This window comes from Castor canadensis, chromosome 5 (genome assembly GCF_047511655.1).
Source record: "Castor canadensis chromosome 5, mCasCan1.hap1v2, whole genome shotgun sequence".
In the NCBI taxonomy this organism is placed as follows: Eukaryota; Metazoa; Chordata; class Mammalia; order Rodentia; family Castoridae; genus Castor; species Castor canadensis.
In genome coordinates, this window is record NC_133390.1 from 85,226,195 (window position 1) to 85,252,022 (window position 25,828).

Here is a 25,828-nt window from a genome sequence, read left to right on the forward strand (position 1 = left end):
TTAGTCTCTTCAAGCCTCAGTTCCTTACCTGTACAGTGGAGATATTGATAGCTGCCTTTTGGAGTGGTTACAATGAGTAAAAGGCATACTGCATTCAAAGAGCCAAATCCAGGGGGTACTTAGAAACTGCTATTCTGTGGCCCAGGTGAGGGACCTGGAGGTGACTGGGGGCTGGCTCTTGCTCTCCAGGTCCAAGATCTACCTCTCACCGATCTGGCTCAGGACAAATTAACGCTTAGGGTCTGTAAGACAAAACCGAGCATGCCTGCCTCACAAGGTCATTGGTGACTATTAAATTAGATGAGCCACCGGAATCTGGCCTCTCAATAAATGTTCTACACTGTTGTTAATAAGAACATCAATCACAAAGTGACTCTTGGACAGACTTGGAAAGATGGGTTCGCCCTGGTGAACCAGGTCAAAGTCTGGGAGGAAGCTCCTAGGCCACAAACACAGAATGGAAGGAATGAGTGGCTACTCAGGGATCTCTCTCTTTTGCAGACAGAACAAAATCTCAGTCAACATGTTACCTTTTTTCCATTTATTTATTTATTTGGCAGTCCTGTTGTATGCAAGGGGTAGACAGAGCAAGGTCCCAGCTAGGAACAAAGAAATATCCCCACTAACTCTCTTGCCAGAAAAGACTTGAAATTTTCAGAGAATTCTTTGAGCCCAACTTCTCAGGCTGGAGTCCCAGAAGACTGCCCATCAGGTGAGAAAATTTAGGGAAATGTAGTGTGTAAAATGATGAAGCAGAGAATTATCCACCCACCTGCACCCGGCTGTGTCTTAATGAGGCAAACTCCAAAGAGGCTTTTCCTTTAATCTGGCAGTTGAAACGAGAGGCTGCTAAGAAGCCCCCACCTCACTCACCCCACCCTATGTGTTGCCATGACTACCCAAGTTCTGAGAACACGAAAGAACTACCTCAGCATTTCCCTCTAATACAAAAGAAAATTATTCCAGGTTTCTGGGCATTTGAACCTGTTACCATAGCAGGTTCTTTAGTTGCTAGTGATGAAATCTGAGCTGGCCAGAATGGGTCTTCTACAAAGCCAAGAAAGGAAACTGGGGGTGACAGGACGCCAGCTCTCCTCAAGCCTGGAGAACCCTATTCTGCCATCATTGCTGGCTCCCTCCCCTCAGCTGGACCTCGTTTGTCCCTGCCATGAAGAATGTTAAAAGAAAACATCCTCTATCCATATGGGAAGGGGCAGGGGCTCAGAGGAGAGCAGGCTCTGGTTCAGTAGACCCTAGGGTGACAGCAAAGGGGACTTCTGGTCTCTAGTCGGTTTTGCTCTTCAAACAGCCAGGTGAGACCAGCCTGGGTCCTGACTAGGAAGCCTTTTAAAGCCCCTTTGTAATACGCCTAAGGCCCTGCTAATGAGGGCCTGATCTAAGTCTTCTCCCAAACCCAAAGAATAAAGCCAAGTGGGCCAAAGCAGACCAGGCAACCTGCTCACTACAAGTAAAGAACCAAGGCATTGCTGTTGCCGCCTCTGTCTCCTTCACCTTCCAGACCCAATGCTTTATCTCATTCTGAGACTACTTCCTAGAAGTTTCTCAAGTCCAGCCACTTCTTTATTGCCACAGTCTTAGTCAGGCCTCGCCAGCTGTAGTCTGAAATGCTGCCCAGACCAGCTCACACTGGAGGCACAGTAGTTATTATAAAAGACAAATCTGGGCTGGGTGCCGGTAGCTCACACCTGTAATCCCAGCTACTCAGGAGGCAGAGATCAGGAGGATCGTGGTTTGAAGCCAGCCAGGGAAAATAGTTCATGAGACCCTATCTTCAAAAAAAGGGCTGGTGGAGTGGCCCAGGGTATAGGCTCTGAGTTCATACCCCAGAACCACAATAATAATAATAATAAAATAATAAAAGACAAATCTGGTCCTGTCACCTCCTGCCTACAATACATCACTGGCTCCCATTGCCTTTGGGATATCTTTTCAAATGCCTTAGAAAGGTGTATCCATGATGGACAGGTCTCATGCCTGCTCACTCTACCCCAGCCATAAAGAAAGCATTTCCCCAAATTACACGCTCAATTACAAATTACACAGCTCTGGGCCTTTGCAAACAGTCCTCCCCTTCTTGGGAATGCATTCATAACTCAACCTGCTGGGTATCTTCTGGATGCCCATCCAGACCCACCTCTACCCTGCTCTGCCCAGAGACTGCCATGACTGGTCACAGGGTGAATGAATCACAAGCCCCAGGTTAGGGGGTAACTACCCTGCTGCAGCCCTGGGTGTCCAGTCTCTCTTGTCTTGTTCCCCCACAAGCTGCCCAAGCCTTTGCAAATAACCTCTTTGTACATAAAGCCTCCTCAGATCATCCTTCTTAACTGTGCCATCTGCCCTCTGTTAGGCCTCTGATGAATACATTCATCCTTTGTCTTTGCCAAATCAGCCATTCCTTGGGACTAAACTCACCTCCTCCAAGAAGGTTTCCCTATGCTTCTAAGTCTGGTTCAGTTGCCCTTTCTGTTAGGTTCCCCAGCCTCCTCTGCCACAGCTCTTTCCACACTGTTGCAAAGCCATTCACATGCCCCAAATCTAAGTCCATGAAAGGTGGGGACCCTGGTTTGGAGCCTATCCCTGCACCCCAGGATTTTCACAAAGCAAACCTTCAGGAAACATTTGCTAAAAGGAGGAAAGAAGAGGCAGGAGCCTAGGGTGAGACCCTGCAGACCTGAGACTCTTCGGAAATACTTCAGCATCCCTTTGTGGTTGTCTGTTGTAAGAGCTGGCATCCTCAGACCAGGGCACACAGAGTCAGATCATAAGCAAAAGGCTGTTATTTAAAGAACATCTGCTCTTGCAGAGGCAAGGCCCATGGCAGTGTGCATGGAGACAGAGTGAGGGAGACTTACTGCTTTCTTTGTCAATATCTCTGCTTTCTGGGGAGAAAGGAGGGGCCATCATCCTTTGGCCTGGGAGAGACGTTGGAAGGGTCCCTCCTAGAGCTGACAGTCCTGTGAACCTGGCTGTCAATGACTGGGAAACTCATATTCACACTGAAATAAATAATTAAAAGTTCGGGGCTGTTCCAAAGGACCCGGCACTGCTTTCCACGACACACCACCAATCCATTCATTCATCAAGGTAAGTTTATTAGGGATCTGCTCTATGCAAAGAACTTCCCTTTGCTTTACTCTATTGAAATTGTATCCAAGAGGAAAAAGTCATCCCCTACCCTTCCAATCTGTAAGAAGCCTGGCAGGGCCAGAGGGTGGGCTTCCAGGTAGATTTGCAGATTTGTACGTGACACATCAGGGGAGGTGCACAAATATGGTGAGTGGAAGGCAGAATAGTGAACCAGTATAGCAAGAAGTATCTAGAGTTCTAGCTCACTACTCCTTGTCTAGAATTGCAACTTTGCACACATTTCCTCGGGTCTCTAAGACTTAAGTTTCCTCCTGTGAAAAATAGTGGTCATAATAGAGCTAGCTCTTAGAGTGTTGTGAAAACTAGATGAAACAAACCTCCCTCCAGGAGCAATGGATATCAATCCTGTCAAACCCAATGATCCCTTTTATATCAAATATTTTGTACAACCATCTTTACTATTCCAAAATGAAATATACAGAGAATATAACTCACACATGATTGGGCACCCGTGGTTCATGCCTGTAATCCTTGCTACTTGGGAGGTGGAGATCAGAAGGCTCATGGTTCAAGCCCTGCCAGGGCAAAAAGCTCATGAGACTCCATCTAAACAGAAAAAAACTGAATATAGTAGCACAAAAACTGTCATCGCAGTTATTTCAGTAAGCATAAATAGGAGATTCACTGTCCATGATGGTAGTGATGAAAAATGAGACCCTATCACAAAAATAACCAGAAGAAAAAGGGCTGAAGGTGTAGCTCAAGTGGTAGAGCACCTGCTTAGAGATGTGTGAAGCTTTGAGTCCAAATCCTAGTACTGCAAAAATAAAAAATAAAATAATTAATTAAAAAAATACAAAACTCATACGCATTCTTAAAAAATTAATATGCTACCCTAACTATAAAGTAACTGAAAGGACAATAACTCAAAATAAAATAAAATGTCATAAATGCCGGAGCATAACTATGCTAGAAGAGATAATGAAGTACATGATTGCATCTACTTCCAATGAATAAATTTGAATTTAAAGAAGTAAGCAATATTTATTGCAACATTATGGGTGCTTCTTTATATTTGATGTTCTAATACAGGACTAAATAGGAATTATATTTTCATACATATAGATAAAATCACTATTCAACTATGAATGCACAAAGATAGAGGTGTGTTGTTTGGGCAACTCAAGTACCATGAATATTTTGCTGTTAGTATTGTGGTTTTCTGAAATGGTGAACAGCCACTGGTAAAGGTAAAGTACAATATACTCTTGATTTATATGATGGTTGCATTCATGAAAAAATTCAGTGTATATTAAAACTATGAAAAGTATTTTATGTTTATATACAAAATGGAATTAGGTTCTAAGCTCTGATAAACATAAAGATGTTTTCTACCTACAAAAACATCTGGTAGGGTATAAAATGTCACGTGAGGTGTAAGACAAATCTTATTGTACAAAGCTGCCCAACTTAGGGCAGAAGTCTGGCTCTCCTCTGCCTCCACCCAAATAGTGCCCCCAACCAGTCACAGACACAAATATACCACACATATCTAGACTGCCTCTAGGGGGCAGCACGGCCTCCCTGATGATCAGTAGGCCAGAGTTCATGGGGTTATCTAACAGGTAGCATACTGAGGAATGTAAGTGATGACCATACAACCTCCAGGGTCACAGACCAGACAGTCAGCATTAGGGACTCTATCAGCACATCACACTCTGTCCCCACTGTTTTGTTCTATTCTGCTATACTTTTGTTTGTTTGGGGCCATAGGTTAAGGCCAGTCCTTGATGGGTAAGAAGCGAGGTCTCTCTTGGAAAGGGCGAAGAAAAAAATCAGCACAAAATAGACAGAGCTATGACACATGGACTTCCAACTAAAGAAAACGTCTCAGCAAACTGATAGACTCTTGTGTTTTACTTCCTCTGGACAGTTATTGGGACCTCTCCAAAAAAGAATATCATCAGTACTTTTTACAAATAACTCTGTTTGCTTACCTATCGTAAATTAACGCCAGAGCATTTCACAATGTTGGAACATTTGGCTTCTCGATTGAATGTATCCAAAGAAATACCATTGTCTTTTGTGGATATAAAGTACATTTCTGGCAAGAGCAGTCAAGGCATTAACACAAGGTAGTCAGCTATTGTGTACACACCCCATTCCTTCCCATCTGCAGCCTTAATGATCAACTCACCCTTACTCAAATCTGAGGTCTTATTTTCTACAAAAAGGAGCAATCATTTCTAATCATCCCAGGAAAGGGCACTTCCCCAGACAGGAAACAAATTCAGATGGTGGCACCAGGGAGAAGGAACTCTAACCTTCTCAACTTCATTCTTTTTTTTTTTTTTTAAGTGGGTCCATCTGAAATTGAAAGAGGGCAGCTGTCCCCTGTTCCTACTTCTACTCCCAGGCCTCGCCTGCATGCTTCAGTGATCCTGACCACACAGGGGCAGCCCCCACACTGGGTAGGGCAGGCTCTGAGTCCTCATAGCCAAGTCATAGCTTGTAAGTGAGATTTGATGGGGTCATGTTACTCTCTCTAGTTATTGCTCTTTTGTTCTCCCCAAACTGTGGTAAAGACTGGTATGAAGGACTTAGCCTAATCTCAGCGGCCCTGTGTGTGTTGAAGGGTAGGGACAATGAGTGAGAAATCCTACGGGAAAATTCCAGTCACCTCTCTCCACACAGATTCTCCGTTTGCTGCTAAGCTTGGAGCAGGTGGCTTTAATTCATTAGGAAAGATGGTAACTTTGCCCCCCACCTCCCACCGGGGTCTGGTGAAACTAAGGAAGCCCTAGTCTTAGATGAACCAGACAAGACACCTGGAATGCGTTCTCCAGCCCACAGACTAAACCCACTACTAGGTTAACAGCACTTGAAAATAAGATGAAAGCAGACCTTGCAGCAAGAAGACATGATGTTCATACCCATCCTTACGGAGCACACTTTGTATCTATTTTGCCAGGAGACACAGTGGTCCATCAATGGTTGGTATGCGTGAGCCTGCCTTTGGGAATAAGTGACTCCATCCATGGATAAATTGGATCCAAAGAAGTTGGGAACCAAACAGGCTTGACATGTATCACCTACATGTGTTTGGGGGAATAGGAAAGGAGCCAGAGAAAAAGAGAATATATAAATAAACAAAATGGAAAGAATAACTGAAGGTATTTTTGCAAGGATTGTTTCATATCATCTCCTACTCTTCTTATGAGTTGAAGTCATGGTGGTCCCAGGCAGTCCCTGGAGGCAGGAAGGGACTGGACAGCTCTATCTTTTGAAGAGAAACTGACATCATTTCCAAACCCCCAGAGGAATTTCAGAGATGTGAATGCGGGAGCTGCTTTCTTTAACAAGCACAGCAGCAGCCTTAACATCCCTGACATCCCCACCATCTGGCCTTCTGCTCCATCCAGTGACCTTACAACCTGGGGCGCACTACAGGAGAATCAAGAGGGGCAGTGCACTCCCCCAGGCATACTCAGCCCTGCGGATACATGAGAAACACCCATGGAAGTCTGGATGGGCTTTAAAAGCTCCCAGGTGAGTCTAACGTGCAGCCAGAGCTAAGAACCACTACATTCTACAACTGGAGAGGCCCTTGGGCTCTCACTCAGATCTCAGTTACTCTTAATTTATATATACTTTTAACAATCCAGTTGTCTGCTTTTCTAACTGGTGTAAGATTAAAAGCAGCACATTTAGAAGAGGAGAGAAAGGCTGCTAATGAAAAGACAACTAAAAGCAGCAAGACATAACACATGAGAGTCTGATCACAAGGGTAAAGATAGAAAACCTATAAAAAGCAAACACAGCATTCCACCTCTCCCCACACTGACAAATCCTATTTACAGTAAAGCCTAAGGGAATCACTTGAGGGGGAGGAGGGGCAGGGAAGGTCTTAGTGTGAAAGGCAAGTGATATGTATTGACTGGCCATGATGTGTAAGGCATGTGTTGAGCATTGCTACAAACATTACCTCATTTAATTCTAAGTATTATTGGACCATTTCACAGAGGAAGAAACCAAGACCCAGGAGGATCAGATCATTGGCTTGCTAAAAGTTGAACCAATAGTGATTTGCAAATCTGGGATTTTCGTTGTTATTTTGAAAAAGAGTCTCACTAGACTAAGTCCAGGCTAGCCTGGGACTTTTAATCCTCCATAGTGCTAGACTAACAGTGCCACCACCATGCCTGTCCAGGACAAAGCTAGGAGTTGAACATCAAATGTAGGTCCACTAAAAGCCTGTTGGTTTGACTCAAAAGCTTATATGTATCTGCCTGTTTTAACCCAATAACTGATATTTCTAATGATGACCCAATGTCTAAAACTGGATTATCATCAGTGTCCAGCTGTTGAAGATGTTCACTTTAGGAATAATTACACACATGAGCACACATCATGGGTGCACACATGTTCACGTACATGCACACACACAAGCATGTACTTTCTAACAGTGATGAAAGAACTGGGCATCTATTTGGGAAATAAATAAATAAATAATACAAGTTATTTCCCAGCTTACTCCATTCATCAAGATGAATTCCAGATGGCCAAAGATGGAAATGAAACCATAAAGGTACTAGAAGAAAATATAAGTGAATATTTTATAATCTTAGGATGGGGAAGGACTTTCTAAACATGTCAACAAAAGCAGAAACCATAGAGGAAAAGATTGATAGATTTGACTACATAAAAAATTAAAAACTTCTGTACATCAAAAACCAGCATAAATTGAAAAAATATTCAACCTCACTAGCATTCAAAGAAAGGCAAATTAAAACAGCAACGAGAGACCTTTTTTTTCCCTTTGCTGATCAGATTGGCAATGATTAAAAAGAATGATAATACTGAGAGCTGGCATGGGCAAAGGGAAATCAGCTTTCACACACTGTTGGAGGGAGTGTAAATTGGTACAATCTTTCTGGAAGGCATTTTGGCAATATGTCTGAAAAAAAGCCCAAGCAGGCACATACCTTTGACCTGGTAATTCCATGCATAAAAATTTATCCCAAGGACAGAAATGATCCATGGCACACACATGCACATTTAAGATGCAAGATGCTCTTTATTCACTGAGGCACTCTTTGAAATATTGAAAAATTGGAGCAACCTAAATGTTTAACAAAAATGAATTAGTCAAATAAATTATGTGATATACATAAGAAACAATCCCAAGTAGCTATTAAACATGATGCTGTATAGATGGACAGACCGATGGAATAGACTAGAAAGCTCCCAAACAGGACTAAATGTATGTGAGAATTTGATGTATGATAAATATCAAGCCAGTGAGGCAAAGGCAGGTTTTTAAATAAATAGCATTTGATTAATGGAAAAAGGAGAAACTGGACTGATATTTCACCCAGTACATCAGGATAAACTTTGACAAGACCAAAGAAATAAATGCAATAAAATTACCAGAAGAAAAATAGAACTCCTTTATAATCTCAGGGTAGTGAAGATCTTTCTAAGTGATTCAGAATTTACAAGTAATGAAATAAAAGACTGACAAATACATCTACCTAAAAAATCTTGAAATTCTTGTACAACAAAACAATATAAGCAAGCCAGGTGTGGTGGCACAGACCTGTAATCCCACCAACTGGGAGACAGACAGGATTGAGAGTTCAAGTTCAGAGTGGGCTACATAGAAAAACCTTGTCTCAAAAATAAGGAAGGAAGGAAGGAAGGAAGGAAAGAAGGAAGGAAGGAAGGAAGGAAGAGTAAAACAAATGACTATCTGGGAAAAAATATTACAACTCATTTCACCAAGGGTCAATCATCCTTATACATAATTTGTTCCTATAAATCAAGGAAACCAATAAAACCATAGAAAAAATACCCATTTTAGGAAAAAAATACAAATAGCTTTTAAGCATATGAAAGCATGCCCAACCTCATTTGTAATAAAAGCAAGTACAAATTAAAGTTGCAATAATTTAAAAAAAATAATAATTTTTACTGGTCAGATTTGCACACATCTAAATCTGTTTGATTGCAGAAGTTGTAAGGAAACAGGCACTTTATTTATGGCCAGAAGGAGTACAAAATGGTACATTCCTATGAAAGAAAATTTGATATTTTCTATTAACAATAGTAATATTTTTTAATCCCTTGATTCATCAGTGCCACTCTCAGATTTTTTTCCTGCAAATGTATTTGCACACAACATATATTAGAATTATTTGTAATAACAAAAGATTGGGAATAACCAAATGTCTAATTATATGGAAATGGCTAGATATGTGATCCATACCATGAAGTATGAAATAGCAGGAAGCTTTCTATATACCAATATGAAAAGGTTGCCACTGCACACTACTCTTTTAAGCAAAGTGCCAGAGGGGAGGGAGGGATGATGGAGCACAGAGGATTTTTTAGGGCAATAAAAATGCTCTATATGGTGCTATAATGGTGGACACATGTCATTATACATTTGTCCAAACCCATAGAATGTACAACACCCAAGTAAACTGTGGACTGTGGGTGAGAGTGATCTGTCAATGTAGGTGCACTCTGGTGGGGAGCACTGATAGTAGGGGAGGTTTTGCATGTAGGGGGACAGTAGGTATCTAGGGAATAAGGTGCCTAAGAATATACATAGTGTGTTGACTTATGCAGAAGCAAGGTTGGGAAATTCATATTTGCATTTGCTTGTGTTTTCCAAAAGGAAAACTCTAAATATGAAAAACAGTGACCTATATGAGGGAAATCAGAGAAGCAGGGGAATGGGAACACAGGCAGGAGCAGGAATTCGCAAAACATGCTAGCGTTTTTTTTAAACATTGTTTTGATTTTTGAACTACGTGAAAGTACTATGCATTTTAAAAGTAAAATTAATTTAACAAATAATGGTGCAGATTCATATGTGTTGACACAAAAAGGTTTTCAAAATACAGTTAGTGCATAAAGTAGGTCACAGAAGTATATATACAAATACCAATTTTGTTTGCTAAAATGCCAAGCTTACATGGGCCTACTCAGTTATACTGGGAAATAGGAAGCTCTAAAAAGAGGTTCTCTAAAATATTAATAGTGCTTATGTCTAGTTGGTGGGATTTAGAGTTATTTCATTTGAATTTTTTATGCTTTCTAATTTTTGTCAAAGATCTCATTTGTTTCTATAATTATAGAATAAAGAGAAAAATCTTACCTTAAAAAAGTCTCAAGAAAAAATAATAACCAACAAATTTGATGTCCTTAATATTTTAAGAACACATAAAAAATAAGAAAAAGAGCCAGGTACCAGTGTAATCCTAGCCACTTGGGAGGCTGAGATTGGGAGGATCTCAGTTCAAGTTCAGCTTGGGCAAATAGATCACAAGACTAGAGTAAAATGGACTAGAGACATGACTCAAATGGTACAGCGCCTGCTTTGCAAACACAAATTCCTGAGTTCAAACCCCAGTTCTATCAAAAAAAAAAAAAAGGTTCCAAAATACACAATAGGATAAACAAATGTACACTTACGCAATATGTTATTAGAAAGCAATAAAATAATATTGAAACTGTTTAATGACAAAGATAATCTATATATTACAGAAAAGAATGTTAATAAATAGTGTTGTTCCAACATAAATGTATCTACAGTGATTTTGCTTGATATATTTACACAGAGATATAAATATACGCACAGAATAAAAATCTGCAAGGATAGGCACTGAAAGGCATACAGATAGGATTTTTGGATGGTAGGATTATAGGTGTTTAATTTTTCTTGTCATAACATAAAATTTAAAAATAATATTTACAACACTACCTTGTGAAAATTCAGCCACAAGTAAGTTCATGACACTGTATTAAATAATGAAAAACTGAAACTTTAGTGGCTATGATGACATTAGGGTACTAGGGTGACACGAGGTCTGTGGAATAATTTCAATCACAATAATAAAACAATATTTATTAGTGTGAGAGATTCATGGCATATGAAGGTATATAGATACATTATGCATATACAAATCATATATACAAGATGATTGCATTTTTTAAAATAAAAATGTATATGCTTAGAAAAATTTGGGAAGGATACACCAAAGTATTTGCTGTCAGTGGTTACTGCTGGGTGGTAGACTTATAGTTGAGGTTTTTTTTGTTTGTTTCTTTTTTGATGGGCAGAAATTTCTCAATTCTTGAAAATAAACAATTTCTTCTAAAATGAGAAAAAATAAAGCACTATACTCTTTTTAAAAGATGCTTTAAGAAATATCCTAAACTTTCTAATAATTACTCATACCAAATTGCTATATGAGTAAAGGGTTCTGGCTAACTGAGATGGGCTGTCTGCACCCACTGAGGACAAGGAGGCATTAACATGACCTTGGTCCTTGGCTGAGATGTACAGACCTTCTTTCTTTCTTTTGGAGTCACTCTGGACCCCAGGGTGTCAGCTACCATACTGGGCACAACAAAACTGCCCTCCAATGTATGAAGGCTAGATGCTACAACAAGGCAGAGCTCTCCAGAATCATTAGTCCAGACACTTGCCTTGTGGCAGGTAGGTTGATAGACCTGTTAGGGCAGAAGGTAGTTCAAGGGCAACATGGAAAGTGAGTGACTGGGGCACAAAGTCTCTCTGTCAGGACCCATTCCTGGCCCGGGCCCTTCCTTGGCTGCTTCAGTTACAGCCTGCTAGGCCCATTAAAAGGAAGGAGCAGCTGCAAGGTAGGGTGTCTCTCAGGCAGCCCCCTCCAACAAGGCTAGGGCACAGGTATGCCCTGCAACCTCCAGGCTCTTCATTTCTCTTGAGAATTTATGGCAACACCTCCAAACTTGCCTCCTGCCTTCAATCCCTGCCCTGTGCAACCATTCTTCTAAGCCCTGGCACCCTTCTTGAAATACAGCTAATTATTTTATCCCTGGGATCAAAATGTGTTCTTCAAAACAGTACTTCTCAAACTTTACTGCTGAAGTATACCAACAGCAGACAAAAGAAATGCTTAAGTTCCCCCACAGGACTGTGTAGCCTGGAGCCCCTGCCAGCACCCCCAAACTCTCTTAGAAGTCTCTCCTGAGTTCTCTTAAAAATTCATGAGAATTTTGCATTCTACTGAGTGGTAGATCTGAATTTCTTTTAATATGAAGATGTTTAAAATTATTCACCTCAAGGAAAACTGATGCTTCTGAAAGAAATATTGCATTTATTGGAAGCTTCAAGTATCTTCCTTGGAACATTACTTTTAGGATAAAAATCCAAGCTCCTGACATGCAAGGCTGTTTATGGTTTATTTCTGGCAAGCCTTTCTGCTTTTTTCCTATGACTCCTCCACACACACTCAGTCTCTGGGCCACCTGGATTCCTGTCCTTTCCTGGTATACCAGCTTCCTCCCAGCCCCTAAGAGACCATACCATCTACCTGTTGACAACCCACCATCCCCAAAGGCCTCCAGGGAGATCAAACACCACTTTCCACATTAAACCTTCTCTGATGGCCCTGACAGATACGATGTGAGAGAGGCAGTGAGATGCCATAAAATAGCATGTGCTTTGGAAGCAGAAGCCTAGTGTTCGAATTCTGACTACAACTTTTGAAGGCAGACAAGTTACCTAACTTCTTCATCTGCTTTGTAAAATCAAGAGTAATTAGGCTTCCTTGGAGGGTTGTTATAGGAATTAAACAGGATTCAGATAATTGTGTCATGTCTAGGCTTCCTTGCACTTCTCCAAACTCCTATAGCACCACTAACATAAAGAGCACACATTTATATCACTCTCTATTATGGATCATTTCCCCCAAATAGATCAGTGGTTCCCAGTTCCTCCAGAAATTTCTTGTACTACCCCCACGATCCCATGACTTGAAAGATTTTGGTTATTAAATCAAAGACATTTATGAACTAATAGCCTCCTTTGCTAAATGCTAGTTCCTGTTAAGGTTTTGAATATTGAGACCATTCCCAGCCCTTCCTCTCATGCCCAGATCTGGAGACTCAGAGCTGGGAGCTACCCACCCACCAAGACCATAAACACCTTGAGACTCCAGCTCTGTCTCCACACTTCCCACAGCACCTTACTCAGCGCCTTGCACTTAGAACACACCTAGTAACTGCTTGTGGCATAAACAGAAAGCTTCACATACATGACAAGGGGGAAGCCCTCTCGAAATGAGCTGGTGTGCAGAAAGGGGTCATTGTTATGGGAGGCAGAGCTGGAGGCAAGTCGTTCTCCCCCTACCTCATCCTCGAGGAGCAGCACCCCCAATTACACCAGCTGGCCTCCAAGTTCTGTGTGTGAGCCGATTAAAAAGCACCCTCTCTCCAGTGTCTGGAAACTCCTGCAAGGAAAGTTTGCTGCCCAAAGTTGGCTTTTGACTAGAGTCTTAATAAGAGGCCTCAGCAGGCTGTGGCGAGAGAGACAATGTCACTTAGAGGAGCAGCTTGAAGCGTCAGTTAGGAGAAGAATTATTTTAATGAATACATTTCCTTTCAATTGTATGGGAATATCAAGATCCCATTAGAATGGGGAAGCAATTAGAACTAATAAAGATGAATGCACAGTGTTCGGTGCGTGCGGAATAACAAGCAGCCAACAAAGAGACTCCAGAGAGCTTGCTCTAATCCAAGTGAACCGGCGGCCAGCAGAGGGGAAAGGCTCTGTTCAGCTGCTCAAAGCCTCTGTGTCCCGCACATTCTGATCACGGCCAGCAAATGGCGTGAGTTAGGCCTCATATGTGGGAGTTGCCCTCCTACCCGGGAGGCCTCTTGAGGGTTGAGATAGGCTGTTGGCAGCCCCTTGGCAACAGCCATTCAGAATAGGACCCTGGCTCTTGGCCAGCCCCTAGCCTGCCCCTTGCGCTGGGCCTCATTGTATCCAGGTGGCAAATGCCTCTCGCCAACTCCCCTTCAAGGTTTGGAGAGGGTGTGGGACAGCGAGGAGGGAGGAGTGAATGAGCAGGGGCCCTCTGTCCCCTACCTCATCTCTCCCCCACCCGCTGGCCAGGATCTGCTCCTTCTCTGAGTCTGGGGTTATGTTACAGACAGTGGTGAGTCACAGGCAGCCAAACACAGAAGTACTGTTGCTTACACAATTGCTCCTCAAACAGCAACAAACAATTTTCATTACCCAAGTCAGATCGAATCATCCGCCTGGCCATCCTGCCTCAATCCCTGCCACACAAACAGGACCCAAAGCCTCACACTTTGCCCATTCTGCTCTGACAACACTGGGTTTCATTCTGCCTCTGTCTGGGATCCTGGACAAAGCTTTGCCTCTGATCCCCTTAGAGCCGGATCTGCTGCACGGCTGTCAAGACTGTCAGAGAAACAGGGAAGACACAAGTATTGATGCAGTTTAGGGCTCACTCAGAAGTGGGGTGACTTGTTACTCAGTACCTGTGTGAAGAAAGCATTTAAAAGTTAGGAGGACTCCATGGACAAGCTTAGAGGGAATCCACAAGATAACCTGGCTCACCACCAAAGTATTCACTGGCCTCAGAAGGAGTGTCAGAACTTGACATTTCTTTATTTAATCTTTTTTGGCCAGACGATTTTTTCAACCAGGAATGTGGAAGCTCATTCTGAAATGTCTGTATTGAGAGGTCAGTCACACTCATTACTGAGATTTTTCTACCACCTCTCTTTAAAAAAAAAAAAAGAAAGAAAGAAAAAGTCTGTGACATTTTTATATTTGTTTCTTAATGATAGAGCACTTTATTTTCTTGTTTTTTTTAATGGTAGAGCACTTTAAAAGCATGTTTACATTTATAATCTTATTCAAATAACACAGTGGGATGGACAAAGTAAGGGTTGTCAAGCCTAAAGATGAGGAAACAGTGGCCTGTGCAAGGTCACAGGATAGATGAGTAAGGACCTGGCTCAGTGCTGACACCTTTCCCACACCTCCACAGAGTGCTAGACATTCCAGAAGAGTTCATTCCACAATTCTTTTTCCCAGTGTAATCCCCTATTCCCTCTACATACTAAACTAAACACTGAAGGCTTTCAAAGACTAGCCACCAACAGTTCTCCTTCAAGAAGATTCCAATCTAACAGTGATCAAAGTGTTTGTTTTGCCATACCTACAATCAAAGAGATACACTGTAAGGATTATTTTTTTAAGTTGGCTTTTCCTGTACATGTAGGGCACAACCAAAACTGAAAAGATGATTGTTTATGTTCCTTCAGTATAACACTGTAGCATCTAAGGACTCCAAGTACAAGGCAAGGTCCATTCTCCTTTTATACTCCTCACCACCTCCCACATCTAAAGGCCTATTCATTTAATTTTTCAAAGTCTTTTATTTTTATAATTTTTGAGTATTATTTATATGCTGTGAAATGCATAGGTATTAAGTGTACAATTTGGTAAGTTTTGACAAGTATTTCTACACTTAAGATACAGAATATTTCCAGGACCAAAGAAGGTTCCTGGATACCACTTTCCAGTTAATACCATCCCGAATCTCCATTGTCCTCATTTCTATCACATAAATTAGTTTAACCTGCCTTTAATATCAGATAAATGTAATCATATTATACTATAATTTTTTTGTATGTTTCTTCTTTCATTCAGCCTAATAGTTGTCATACTCATTCATACGGTATCAGAAATTTGTTCCTTTTTAAAGATGTATTATGTTATTTTTTCAGGATTTTTTTGGTTTTGGTGGGAGTACTTGAACTCAGGGCCTCATGCTTGCTAGGCAAGCGTTCTACCACTTGAGTTACTCTGCCAGCCTTGCTTTTTGTTTGTTTGTTTGCTTTTAAATCCATCTATATTACTGCTAACTCATCCCTCAAAATTCTTCCCATTCAGCATATCTCTTGCATGCTTTTTCCATGCATATTTCTCTTGCATATCTCCTTGGCCAATTTTGCAGTGACAAAACAAGTAAATGGATTATTTTCTCTCTAGCATTGTCCTTTTAGGTAGGGGTGGCTAACCAGTTGGTTCAGCATGGTGATCATGTGCACAGTTTTCAGAGAAGACAGATTTGAGTTTGTATTTCCGGTCTATGAAACAACAGATGGGTGGTTTGAGGCAGGTGATTTAACCTCTCTGTGACTGTTTTCCCATTTGTAAAATGAGGATAATAATACCTTACTAATAGGAATTTGTGAGGACTAAATTATATTGTACATAGAATGTTTGGCACAATGCAAACTAATAATAGCCTCAAGCTAGACTATAATAAACATCCTCCTGCTTCATTCATCACACACTTTCAGTATTTGTAAGTCATTATAATAATGGCTATATATTTGGAAATTTGTTGGAGTTGTTTGTTTGTTTTGAGACAGAGTCTCAGGCTAGCCTCAAACTCTCAATTCTCTTGACTCAGTTTCCCAAGTGCTGGGATTACAGGTATGAACCACCACACCTGGCTCTTTTTGAAAAACGTAGTAAGAAAGATTTCATGTTTAAATCTAGATAATTCTATCTGATATTTACTTAAAATACACATTATTTCCTAAGGAAAAAGGTAAAACTTTACATTTTTTATTCATTGACAATTATATACTGAGTGCCAACTACAAGAGGCTCTTTAAAAATAATTAAAGATATAGCCCTGGCTTTGAGGATGTTTGGTTTGTTGAGGGTAAGAATATAAAAACAAAAAATAATTATGTTACAAAGCAAAGTGTGGTAAATACTAATAATAATTAATATCTATTAATGTAGTGATTAAGAACATGGTCTCTGGAGTCATACTATATGGTTTCAAATCCTAGCTGTGTGATGTTGGGCAAGTTACTTAACTTCTTTGTGAATTACCTCACTTATAAAATGGAGATATTAATACCATTTACCTTGCAAGACAATAGTATCAGTACATAAAAAATATTCAATAATTAATAGTCAAAATTTATTGAATACTCATTATGTGCCAAGCTCTGCATTAAATGTTTATGTACATTTTATAATCTCTTCAATGTGGTTACTACTATTATTCTATTACTGATAAGGCTACTGAAGAGCAGAGAGTTCAGGTAACTTGCCCAAGATTACATAGCTAGCAAATAGAAAATGCCACAGGAAAAGACACAATCATCTATAAAATGGGGATGATGATAACAGTGCTTACCTTAACGAGAATCAAATAAATATTATATATAATACATATTATATATCTTTACAGATATATACATATATAATATTATATACAATATTAGAAAATGCTTAGAACAGAGCCTGGAACATGATTAGGCTGATATATGTGAATGTTAAGTAAATACAAATTGCTATGGTGATTCAGAGATGATAGTAAATAAGTTCCATGCATGATGACTAAGGAAGACTTTGGAAAGGTGATGTTTAAGTTGAGCCCTGAACAGTGGGAAGATTTGAGATGGAGATGTTGGAGAGGGCATTTCAGACATAGACAGAGAGAGAAAATTAGGTGTAGTTAAATTTGACTAGAGCAAAAAAAAGTCTTCTTTTTCTTCCAACCAGACACCAAATGTACTTCCTCAATGTGTATCTTACATTCTTCTCTTATCCCCATAGAATATGATGTCCTTGTCCTCTCATCATAATTATCCATTGAAAAATATTTCTGAGTGCCTCCAAGTGCTAGGCCAGGTCCCAGTTCCTATTCTGCACTGTAATAATCAATCCTCCACATTGCCACCAGAGACTGTAATGACACAGGCCTGGCCCAGACATCACTTTGCAGTCTTTTTCCATTGTGTCCAGAATAAATTTCAATTTCCCTACCATTCTGTTTGAGGCCCCCCCACTAACTGACCCACGCAGCTTTATCTCCCAGCCTTGGCCTTCAAGGACTCTGCACTTGAGCTACACTAAAGCATTCAAAATCCAAGATGCATACGCCTATGAACACTAGCTGAAAGAATGTGACTGGAGCTCCATTCCTATCTCATTCCTTGTACATTGAAACATTCCCCACCCTCCATGCCTTGATGGGAAAGCCCTGGTTACATCTCCCTTGTCCCCAGCTTTCTGAGCCTAAGTTGCAAGCACAAGGTACACATTCCCACCTCACCTTGAACCTACATAATTATACCCGACCACGCCCCTAACCCAGACGGGACCGGAAGAGGAAGTGCTTCGCGCGCACGGGGGCCGCCATCTTGGCTCTGGTGGCCGGAAGTGGCGGGCGTGGACAGAGGCTGCGCGGCTTTTGCGCCGCAAGTCTTGGGCGCCCGGGCGTTGAGGCAACGACTTGGCCGCATGTGCGGTGACACCCAGCAGCCACCAAGTTCCCTCTGCTGTTGCACCTAGTCCTCCTCTCGCTGCCTCGGCCGCGCTCCAACCCCACCGCCGGGGCTCGCACGCCCCAAAACGTGTGCGAGCTGTGCACCTGCTTGTCCGAAAACATGTTGCAGAAATCCGAAGGCGGGGTCTCCCGGCCCCTCAGGCCGAGGGGGAGCAGGACGGCTGCCATGATGGTGAGACCCAGGCCCAACAGGAGGACTTTGGTGCGGCCAGGGAGGAGGGGGCCGCGGAGCCTGCCCTCGGCCGGAAAGGCGCGAAGGCTTTGGCCGCCAAAGCCCTGGCACCGCGCGGGGCTTACCGCCGTCTGAACCGGACGGCGGCCGAGCTGGTGCAGTTCCTGCTGGTGAAGGACAAGAGGAAGAGCCCATCACGCGCTCCGAGATGGTGAAATACGTAATCGGAGACTTGAAGGATCTGTTCCCGGAGATCACCGCAAGGGCCGCAGAGCATCTGCGGTATGTCTTCGGTTTCGAGCTGAAGCAGCTCGACCGCAAGCACCACACTTACATCCTCATCAATAAACTCAAACCTGTTGAGTTGGAGGAGGATCTGGGAGGAGATGGCCCCAGGTTGGGTCTCTTAATGATGATCTTGGGCCTTATCTACATGAAAGGTAATAGTGCCAGGGAGGCCCAGGTCTGGGAGATGCTGCGTCGGTTGGGGGTGCTTCCTTCAAAATATCACTTCCTCTTTGGGTACCCGAAGAGGTTTATTACGGGAGATTTTGTGCAGCAGCGATATCTCAGTTACAGGCGGGTGCCGCACACCATTCCATCGGAATATGAATTCTCTTGGGGTCCCCGAAGCAACTTGGAAATCAGCAAAATGAAAGTCCTGGGGTTCGTGGCTAGGCTCCATAAGAAAGAACCCCAGCACTGGCCAGTGCAGTACTGTGAGGCTCTGGCGGACGTGGCCAACAGGGCCATAGCCGAGGCCAGGGCTGAGGCCAGTATGAGGGCTAGAGCCAGGACCAATGCTAAGGCCGGCCTGCAGAGCTGGTGAGTGAGGGGCCCAGTGTGGATGGAAGCTACTTACTGTCTTGAGTCGTAAGTATAGCTAGGGGAGACTCGTTACTTCTGAAGAGATTGTGTAAGTTTAGTATTTAGGTCTTGTATCTTGTTAGGTTTTGTTACATTTAATATATTGTTAAATTGCTGTAAGTGAGATTGGTCTTTTTCCTGTAGGATACCTGTAGGATTTGCTAATTTTGTAAATGAATTTAAGAACTTTACATTTTATTCTGTGGTCATGAACAAATTTGCAGCATTGTAATGCTGGACTTGAATGGTCTGAAGGAATTCATCACTGTGATGATATGGTACCAGGGGAGAAAATAGCCTTCAACACTTTCTGTGTATTCTATTTTAAGAAAGACTGACATGTATCTATTTGTTTAGCTATTAGTGTCTAGAAAAAAGTAAAATCCAATAAATTAGAAATATACCTGGTACACTGAATAAATTAAACATATGTTCATCATCTTGTGTTTTGTGATGCACTGTTTTGGGCATTTGGGGATAGAATGTGTCCTACTTTTTTGAATTAGTAAATAAACCAGAAGTTACAATACAGTGAGTTGAAAGCCATAAAGGGACACCTAATTCAGTAGAGGTGATTGGGTGAGGCTTGCTTGAGGTTACCTTTAGTTAAAAAAAAAAAGTCCCCTCAGACTCTGGGAAAAAAAGAGGTAGAAGGTGGGGGTGAGAGTTGAAGATGGTGCTTTTAAATGACTTACTATTGGCAAATTGGGAAAGTACCCTACATTTGCCAGTGCCTTCATTCCAGGGCAAGTTGTTGCAGTGCACAGTGATGGTGACCATGACCATTTTGGCCCTCTTCATCTCCCTTCTTTCAACCTCCACAAGTTTCCCTCTTGTACCAAAGCCCTTAGAGACCAGTAGGGTAACAATACTGAAAGATTATATAGTATGGATGGAGGGTACATACGATGTATCCTGTTACCAAGAAGTTTCACTTCAAGATCTTTCCTTGGGAAGAATCAGCAAGAGGGGGAACGGAGATAGGAAAGGATGATGGGGATAAGCATGATAGAAGTACATTATGTATGCATGAAAATAGCTTAGTGAAACCCATTAAATGTTAAAAAAAAAAAAAGTGGGAGGGTTAAGAAAGTAATATAGATGAGATGAATTTGATCAATATATATTGTATGTATGTAAATGTGACAATAAAATGCCTTTGTTAGATTAATTTATGCTAATAATCTTTTTAAAACTGGAGAAAATTAAAAAAAAAAAAAAGCAAAAAGAAGATATCTCCCCAGGCACCAGGAAGCCCAGTGCTCTCTTCCATGTTTCTATCTGCTGCTTTCCACTTGCCACTTCCCGTTTAGTGGAGACCTGTAAGACATCCCTCTCATTCTTAACACCCATGAGGAGTCATCCACAAGCAGCTTTAGCGCCTGCCGTGCCTACCACCTTCACTCGGCTAGACCCTGTAGAAAGAGTACATACAATAACAGAGAACTTAAAGAAGTAGAACCCACACACTAGAGGTGGAGCGTTGTACCTGTCTCCCTACAGCTGCCATAACAGAGCTGCTTTTTTTTTTTCTCAAGAGTTTTCTGCTTCCACTTGTGTCCAAATAACATGTTTTAGTATGTTATGGTTGGCCTGGAACACAAATTACTTTGGGATATAAACCCTCTACTTATATGCAAAAGAATTGAAAATTCAATATTTCAACAAAAATACTGAATGCCCACTGTGTGCCATTGACCTTGCTGGGTACCAAAGTTATTGAAGTGATGCAGTACTGATGATTTCATTTGTATTTTCTCACAGTGTCTGAGAAGTCAGCAGTGTGTGCACCTTAGGGTCAGATTATTTGATTTGTCTAAGGTCATTTATTGGTAAAAGACTAAAGCCCAAGACTTTCCTGCAACCCAGTGTTTCATTCTAGCACACTGTTCTCTATTCCTGGCCTTCAGTATGTTGTGTGTGGTTTTAGTTACCACAACTGCTAGCAATAAGTGGGTCACATTTAACTATCTCCAGTTGCCACTGCAGTCTTGAAGGGAATGAGGTAGAATGGAATTACTCCCTATTTTAATCCAAAGGAATGTAAGTCAGCATACAATAGAGATACCTGTACACCCATGTTTATAGCAGCACTATTCACAATAGCCAAATTTTGCAATCAGCCTAGGTGCCCATCAGCAATGAATGGATAAAGAAAAAAAAAAAAAAATATATATATATATATATACACAATGGAGTATTATTCAGCCATAAAGAAGAATGGAATTATGTGTTTGCAGGAAAATACCTGCAACTGGAGATCATCATGTAAAGTGAAATAACCAGACTCAAAAAGCCAAATACCATGTTCTCTCTCATAGGCACATCCAGACCTTGAAAAAAATGACATGAATTTGAATTTGTGGGAGGCTGTGGGAGTGGGGAGGGTAAAGGAGAGAGTGATGGGGTGAATATGGTCAAAGTACTTTATATGCATGTATGAATATAGAATAATGAAACCTATTAAGAATTATGAAGAAGGGGATAAGAAAGGGTAATAGAGGGGTTAATTTGACCTAAGCACACCGTATGCATGCACGTATGAATCATAATAGAATCTTTTTGTGCAAGTAATACACAAAAGATACGGTTTAAAAAAATAAGCTCAAGGTCCTGAGTTCAAACTCCAGTACCACAAAAAGGGTGGGGAGGGGCTGGGCTTGATGACACATCTGTAATCCCAGCTACTCAGGAGTCAGAGGTAGGGTGATACTCTGAAGTCAATGCTGGCATAAGCATGATACTATCTGAAAAATAAGCTAAAAACAAAATGACGGGGGGAGAGGTTCTGAGCTCAATCCCAAGTACCAACAAAATAATAATAACAATAATAATACTCAGTACCCATTTTCCTGATGGCTTTGTTTAAGGTCAAATATGCAAAGACAAGGCAAAGCCTGGACTAACAGTACCATTTACTAAACATCTACTAGAGGCAATAGGCACTTTTTTCACTATTTTGCACAAGTGTATTGTGAAGTAGGTATTTTTAAATACCTCTATTTTACAGATACTAGGGATAGTAATACTTGCCATTTATTTAATTCCCAAGGTGAGTCAGCTTTTTTATGTTTAACATATTTACAACAGTCAGGATAGAGAGTATCTTCCATTTTGCACTTAACAGACAGAGAGGCTGTAATAGTCTCACAGGTAGTCTGTGGCAGAATAAGGATTGGAGTTGAAGTGTGATGGAATATTTTAGATTTCCTTCTTGGGACTCTTTCCAGACTTGTCATCTGTCTCTGGACTCACCTTCTTGGAGATACAAACAAGGGCTGTATAGCCAAGGTAATTGCATAAGACACTGGCCTGCAGGAGGGTAAAAAAAGAAGCTAAAACAAAGTTGGAAGATAATCTGTGAACATTGACTCCAGCTCCCTACTCTCTTCTGTATTCTCAGAGTGCTAGCTACATGTAGAAAGTGTATTTTTGCTCACACTCAGCATATTTCACCCTTGTAGGCTGTGTTTCCGCAGTCTTTAGTCTGCTCTCTCCAGTTAAGCCTCAAATTAGTCTTTCATGCCATGGAACAATCCCATAACATTTGTGGACCTGCAAATGTGATTGCCAACGTTTCCAGATGGTGCAAAGGCTGGCAGAACTCGTACCCTTGCCTCGGGATGAAAGACCTCCCATGTCACAGATGCCATCATCAACTTCTCAGAAGTACTGAGAGTGTGGCCTCTGGGCCCATATGTGTGGCAGACACTGGCCATGGTAAGGGCAAGAGATGAATTCCCCTCTTGCTCCTGGTCATTCACATGAGGGAGAAGGAAGCACTGGATCCCCTGACTTCTCCTTCAGACACACATAGAACTAGATCTTTCTGTGTTTGGGGTGGGAAGGATTTTGCTGAGAGAGTGATGGCAGATGGATTACTCCAGATCATACTATTATAGTACAACTAGGAATCAAAGCTAGTGAAGGAAGTGCCCTTGACATCTATCTATAAATCATGTCTTCGACAATGGGAAAGTCTCAGCTCAGCTACAGACTCTGTAGGGATCTCCTCCCCTACCCACTTTTTTGTGGTGCTGGAGATTGAACCTAGGGCCTTGTACATTCTAGGCAAGCACTCTACCGCTGAGCTACATCCCCAGCCCTTGATTTTTTGGAGAAAAGGACTCACCATGCAGCCAAGGCTGATCTCAAACTCGAGATCCTCTTGCCTCCACATAATTCCGTGCCTGGGATTACAGACATGCATCACCACACCTAGCTCTCTGGGGATCTTGACCCTCACCAGAGTTACAATTCTGATTCCTTGGAACTTGGAGAGCAGGTGTTTAGAAATAGGCTAAGGTTGATTATAATCCCAACATCAAACAGGCACTTGGTGCTCCAGAGGTGGCAGCTCATTTTTAGTCCCTGCAACCCAGGCCTCAAGTCACAGGTCCAATCCCAGTTTCCACTTGAGGTCATTATTTTTCCTGCCTTGGTCCCTGTGGCAATTGGTATTTGTGCAAATTATTCCTCAAATTGTGCAGCCCAGTAAAGATGGCAACAATTACCTCCCAGCAGAAACATAGTATACTGACTGAGGAAGTTAGGTATTCTGAAAAGTATCCTGATCAAGGCCTTTTGGAAGTTATGACTATGTGATCTTGAACAAGGCATTTCAGTCTGAAGAATGTAGATGAGGAAACCATTGAATGGATGATTGGCGGAGGGGTCAGGTACAATCCAAACCCCACACCCCAGCATACCAGTTGATGTCAGACTGCCCAACTCCCTAGCTCATCATGGCCAATAACAGTGGCAGCCAGCATTTATTAAGACTTTGTGCCAAGCATGGTGCTAAATATGATAGCCACATCATGTCACACATCTGTACAACAGTCCTATGAGACTGTTGGAGATAGATCCAACAGTAAGATCCCACAAGGAAAGCACAAGAAAGAATAATTCCTCTCATTTTCTCAATGCACAAGTTGAATGACTTGACCAAGTTTGTGACATAACTAGTGAGGGGCAGATCCAGTACTTGAACCTAAATCTTCTGAGTTCTTGCTGGTATTCTACCCTGCTGGCCCTCCAAGGGCTCTTAGGAAGCAATGAATCTCTCACTAGAAAAATGGGGATGACAAGCCAAGTGTGGTGGCCACACCTGTAATCCTAGCCCTGGGGAGGCTAAGGCAGGAGGATGGAGAGTTTCAGGTCAGCCTGGGCTGTGTAATGAGACCCTGTCTCTAAAAATAAAAATGGAGATGAGAGGGAAGGAAAGAAAACCTCTGACACTTATATCATAGCCTAGAGCATCCAAGGCTGGAAGGTAGAGGCAGTGATGACGGATAGGAGCAAGTTGGTTTCTCTGGTTGCAGTACTCTAATTGAGAGAGGAGCCCATTTGTGAGGGATGGTACCACTGAGACATCTCCAGACCTGCTGCAGGAAGGAGCTTTGTCACAAAGTGGTAGGGGAACAACATCCATAGCCTAAGAGCCAATTGGGAGGTCACATCCCTAAACCATAAAGTCAGAGGAGGTCTCTTGAAATGGAAAGGCCTGGCACTTGGAGCAAATACTTCTGCATTGCAACCCCACTCTGCCTATGATAGCAAGGTGGCTTCAGCTGAGTTCCCAACCTCTCTGAACCTTGGTGTTCTCATCATTAAAGCAGAGATAATGCCACCTATCTATCCCAAAACACTGAAGACCAAATAAGGGTGCTACCAAAGCACCCAACACAGTGTCTGGTACATGGTTATTATTATTATAAAATGTATTCTCTCAACAAATATTTTTCGAGCATCTTCTAAATGTCAGGCCTAATGATAAAGCGAGAGCACACAAGGGAGGTATGAGGATAGGTAAGACCCCCAAAAAACTAGATAGCATTTGTTGCCCTCAATGCAGAGAAACTAAAGCAGATACTTTAAAGCGACTGAGACCAATAGGAGAAGGGGACCAGGAACTAGAGAAAAGGTTAATTCGAGAAGAATTAACTTAGAAGATAACACACATGCACAGGAAATCAATGCGAGTCAACTCCCTGTAGAGCTATCCTTATCTCAACCAGCAAAACCCCTTGGTCCTTCCTATTATTGCTTATACTCTCTCTTCAACAAAATTAGAGATAAGGGCAAAATAGTTTTTTTTTCTGCCGGGTAGCGAGGGGTAAGGGGGGATAAGGGAGAGAGCAGGGGGAAGGGGGGAAAAATGACCCAAACATTATATGCACATATGAATAAAATAAAATTTTTTTAACATGTCAGGCCTACATATAGGTGGTGAGATTATAGTAGAGAACCAGATAGACTAATATCCTTGCCCTCATAGAGCTTACATGCTAGCCCAAGGAGAGAGTAAATCAAGAAGTATATGCAGCATGACAGACGCTGATGTGTGTCATAAGGAGAAACAAAGTAGGAAAGGGAAGAGAATACTGGGAAGGTATGTAATCTTAAAGAACTCAGCCAGGGAAAGGCGAAAAGTAGGAGGTACAGAAGCTGGGAGGACTGGAGACAGGGGTTCTGGCAGAGGAAA

General features: G+C 41.8%; 2 protein-coding genes across 2 annotated transcripts in view; one reads left to right on the forward strand and one right to left on the reverse strand.

Annotated features, from left to right (window-relative positions):
- Vps8 (VPS8 subunit of CORVET complex) overlaps positions 1-25,828 on the reverse strand; it is a 309,569-nt gene that overhangs the window by 278,354 nt on the left and 5,387 nt on the right. The window lies entirely within an intron of this gene.
- On the forward strand, positions 6,449-19,780 carry Magef1 (MAGE family member F1). Its single transcript, XM_020153210.2, is given in 4 exon segments — positions 6,449-6,660; positions 18,111-18,175; positions 18,241-18,663; positions 18,666-19,780. Coding segments are annotated over 4 exon segments (1,338 nt in total). The 3' UTR covers positions 19,304-19,780.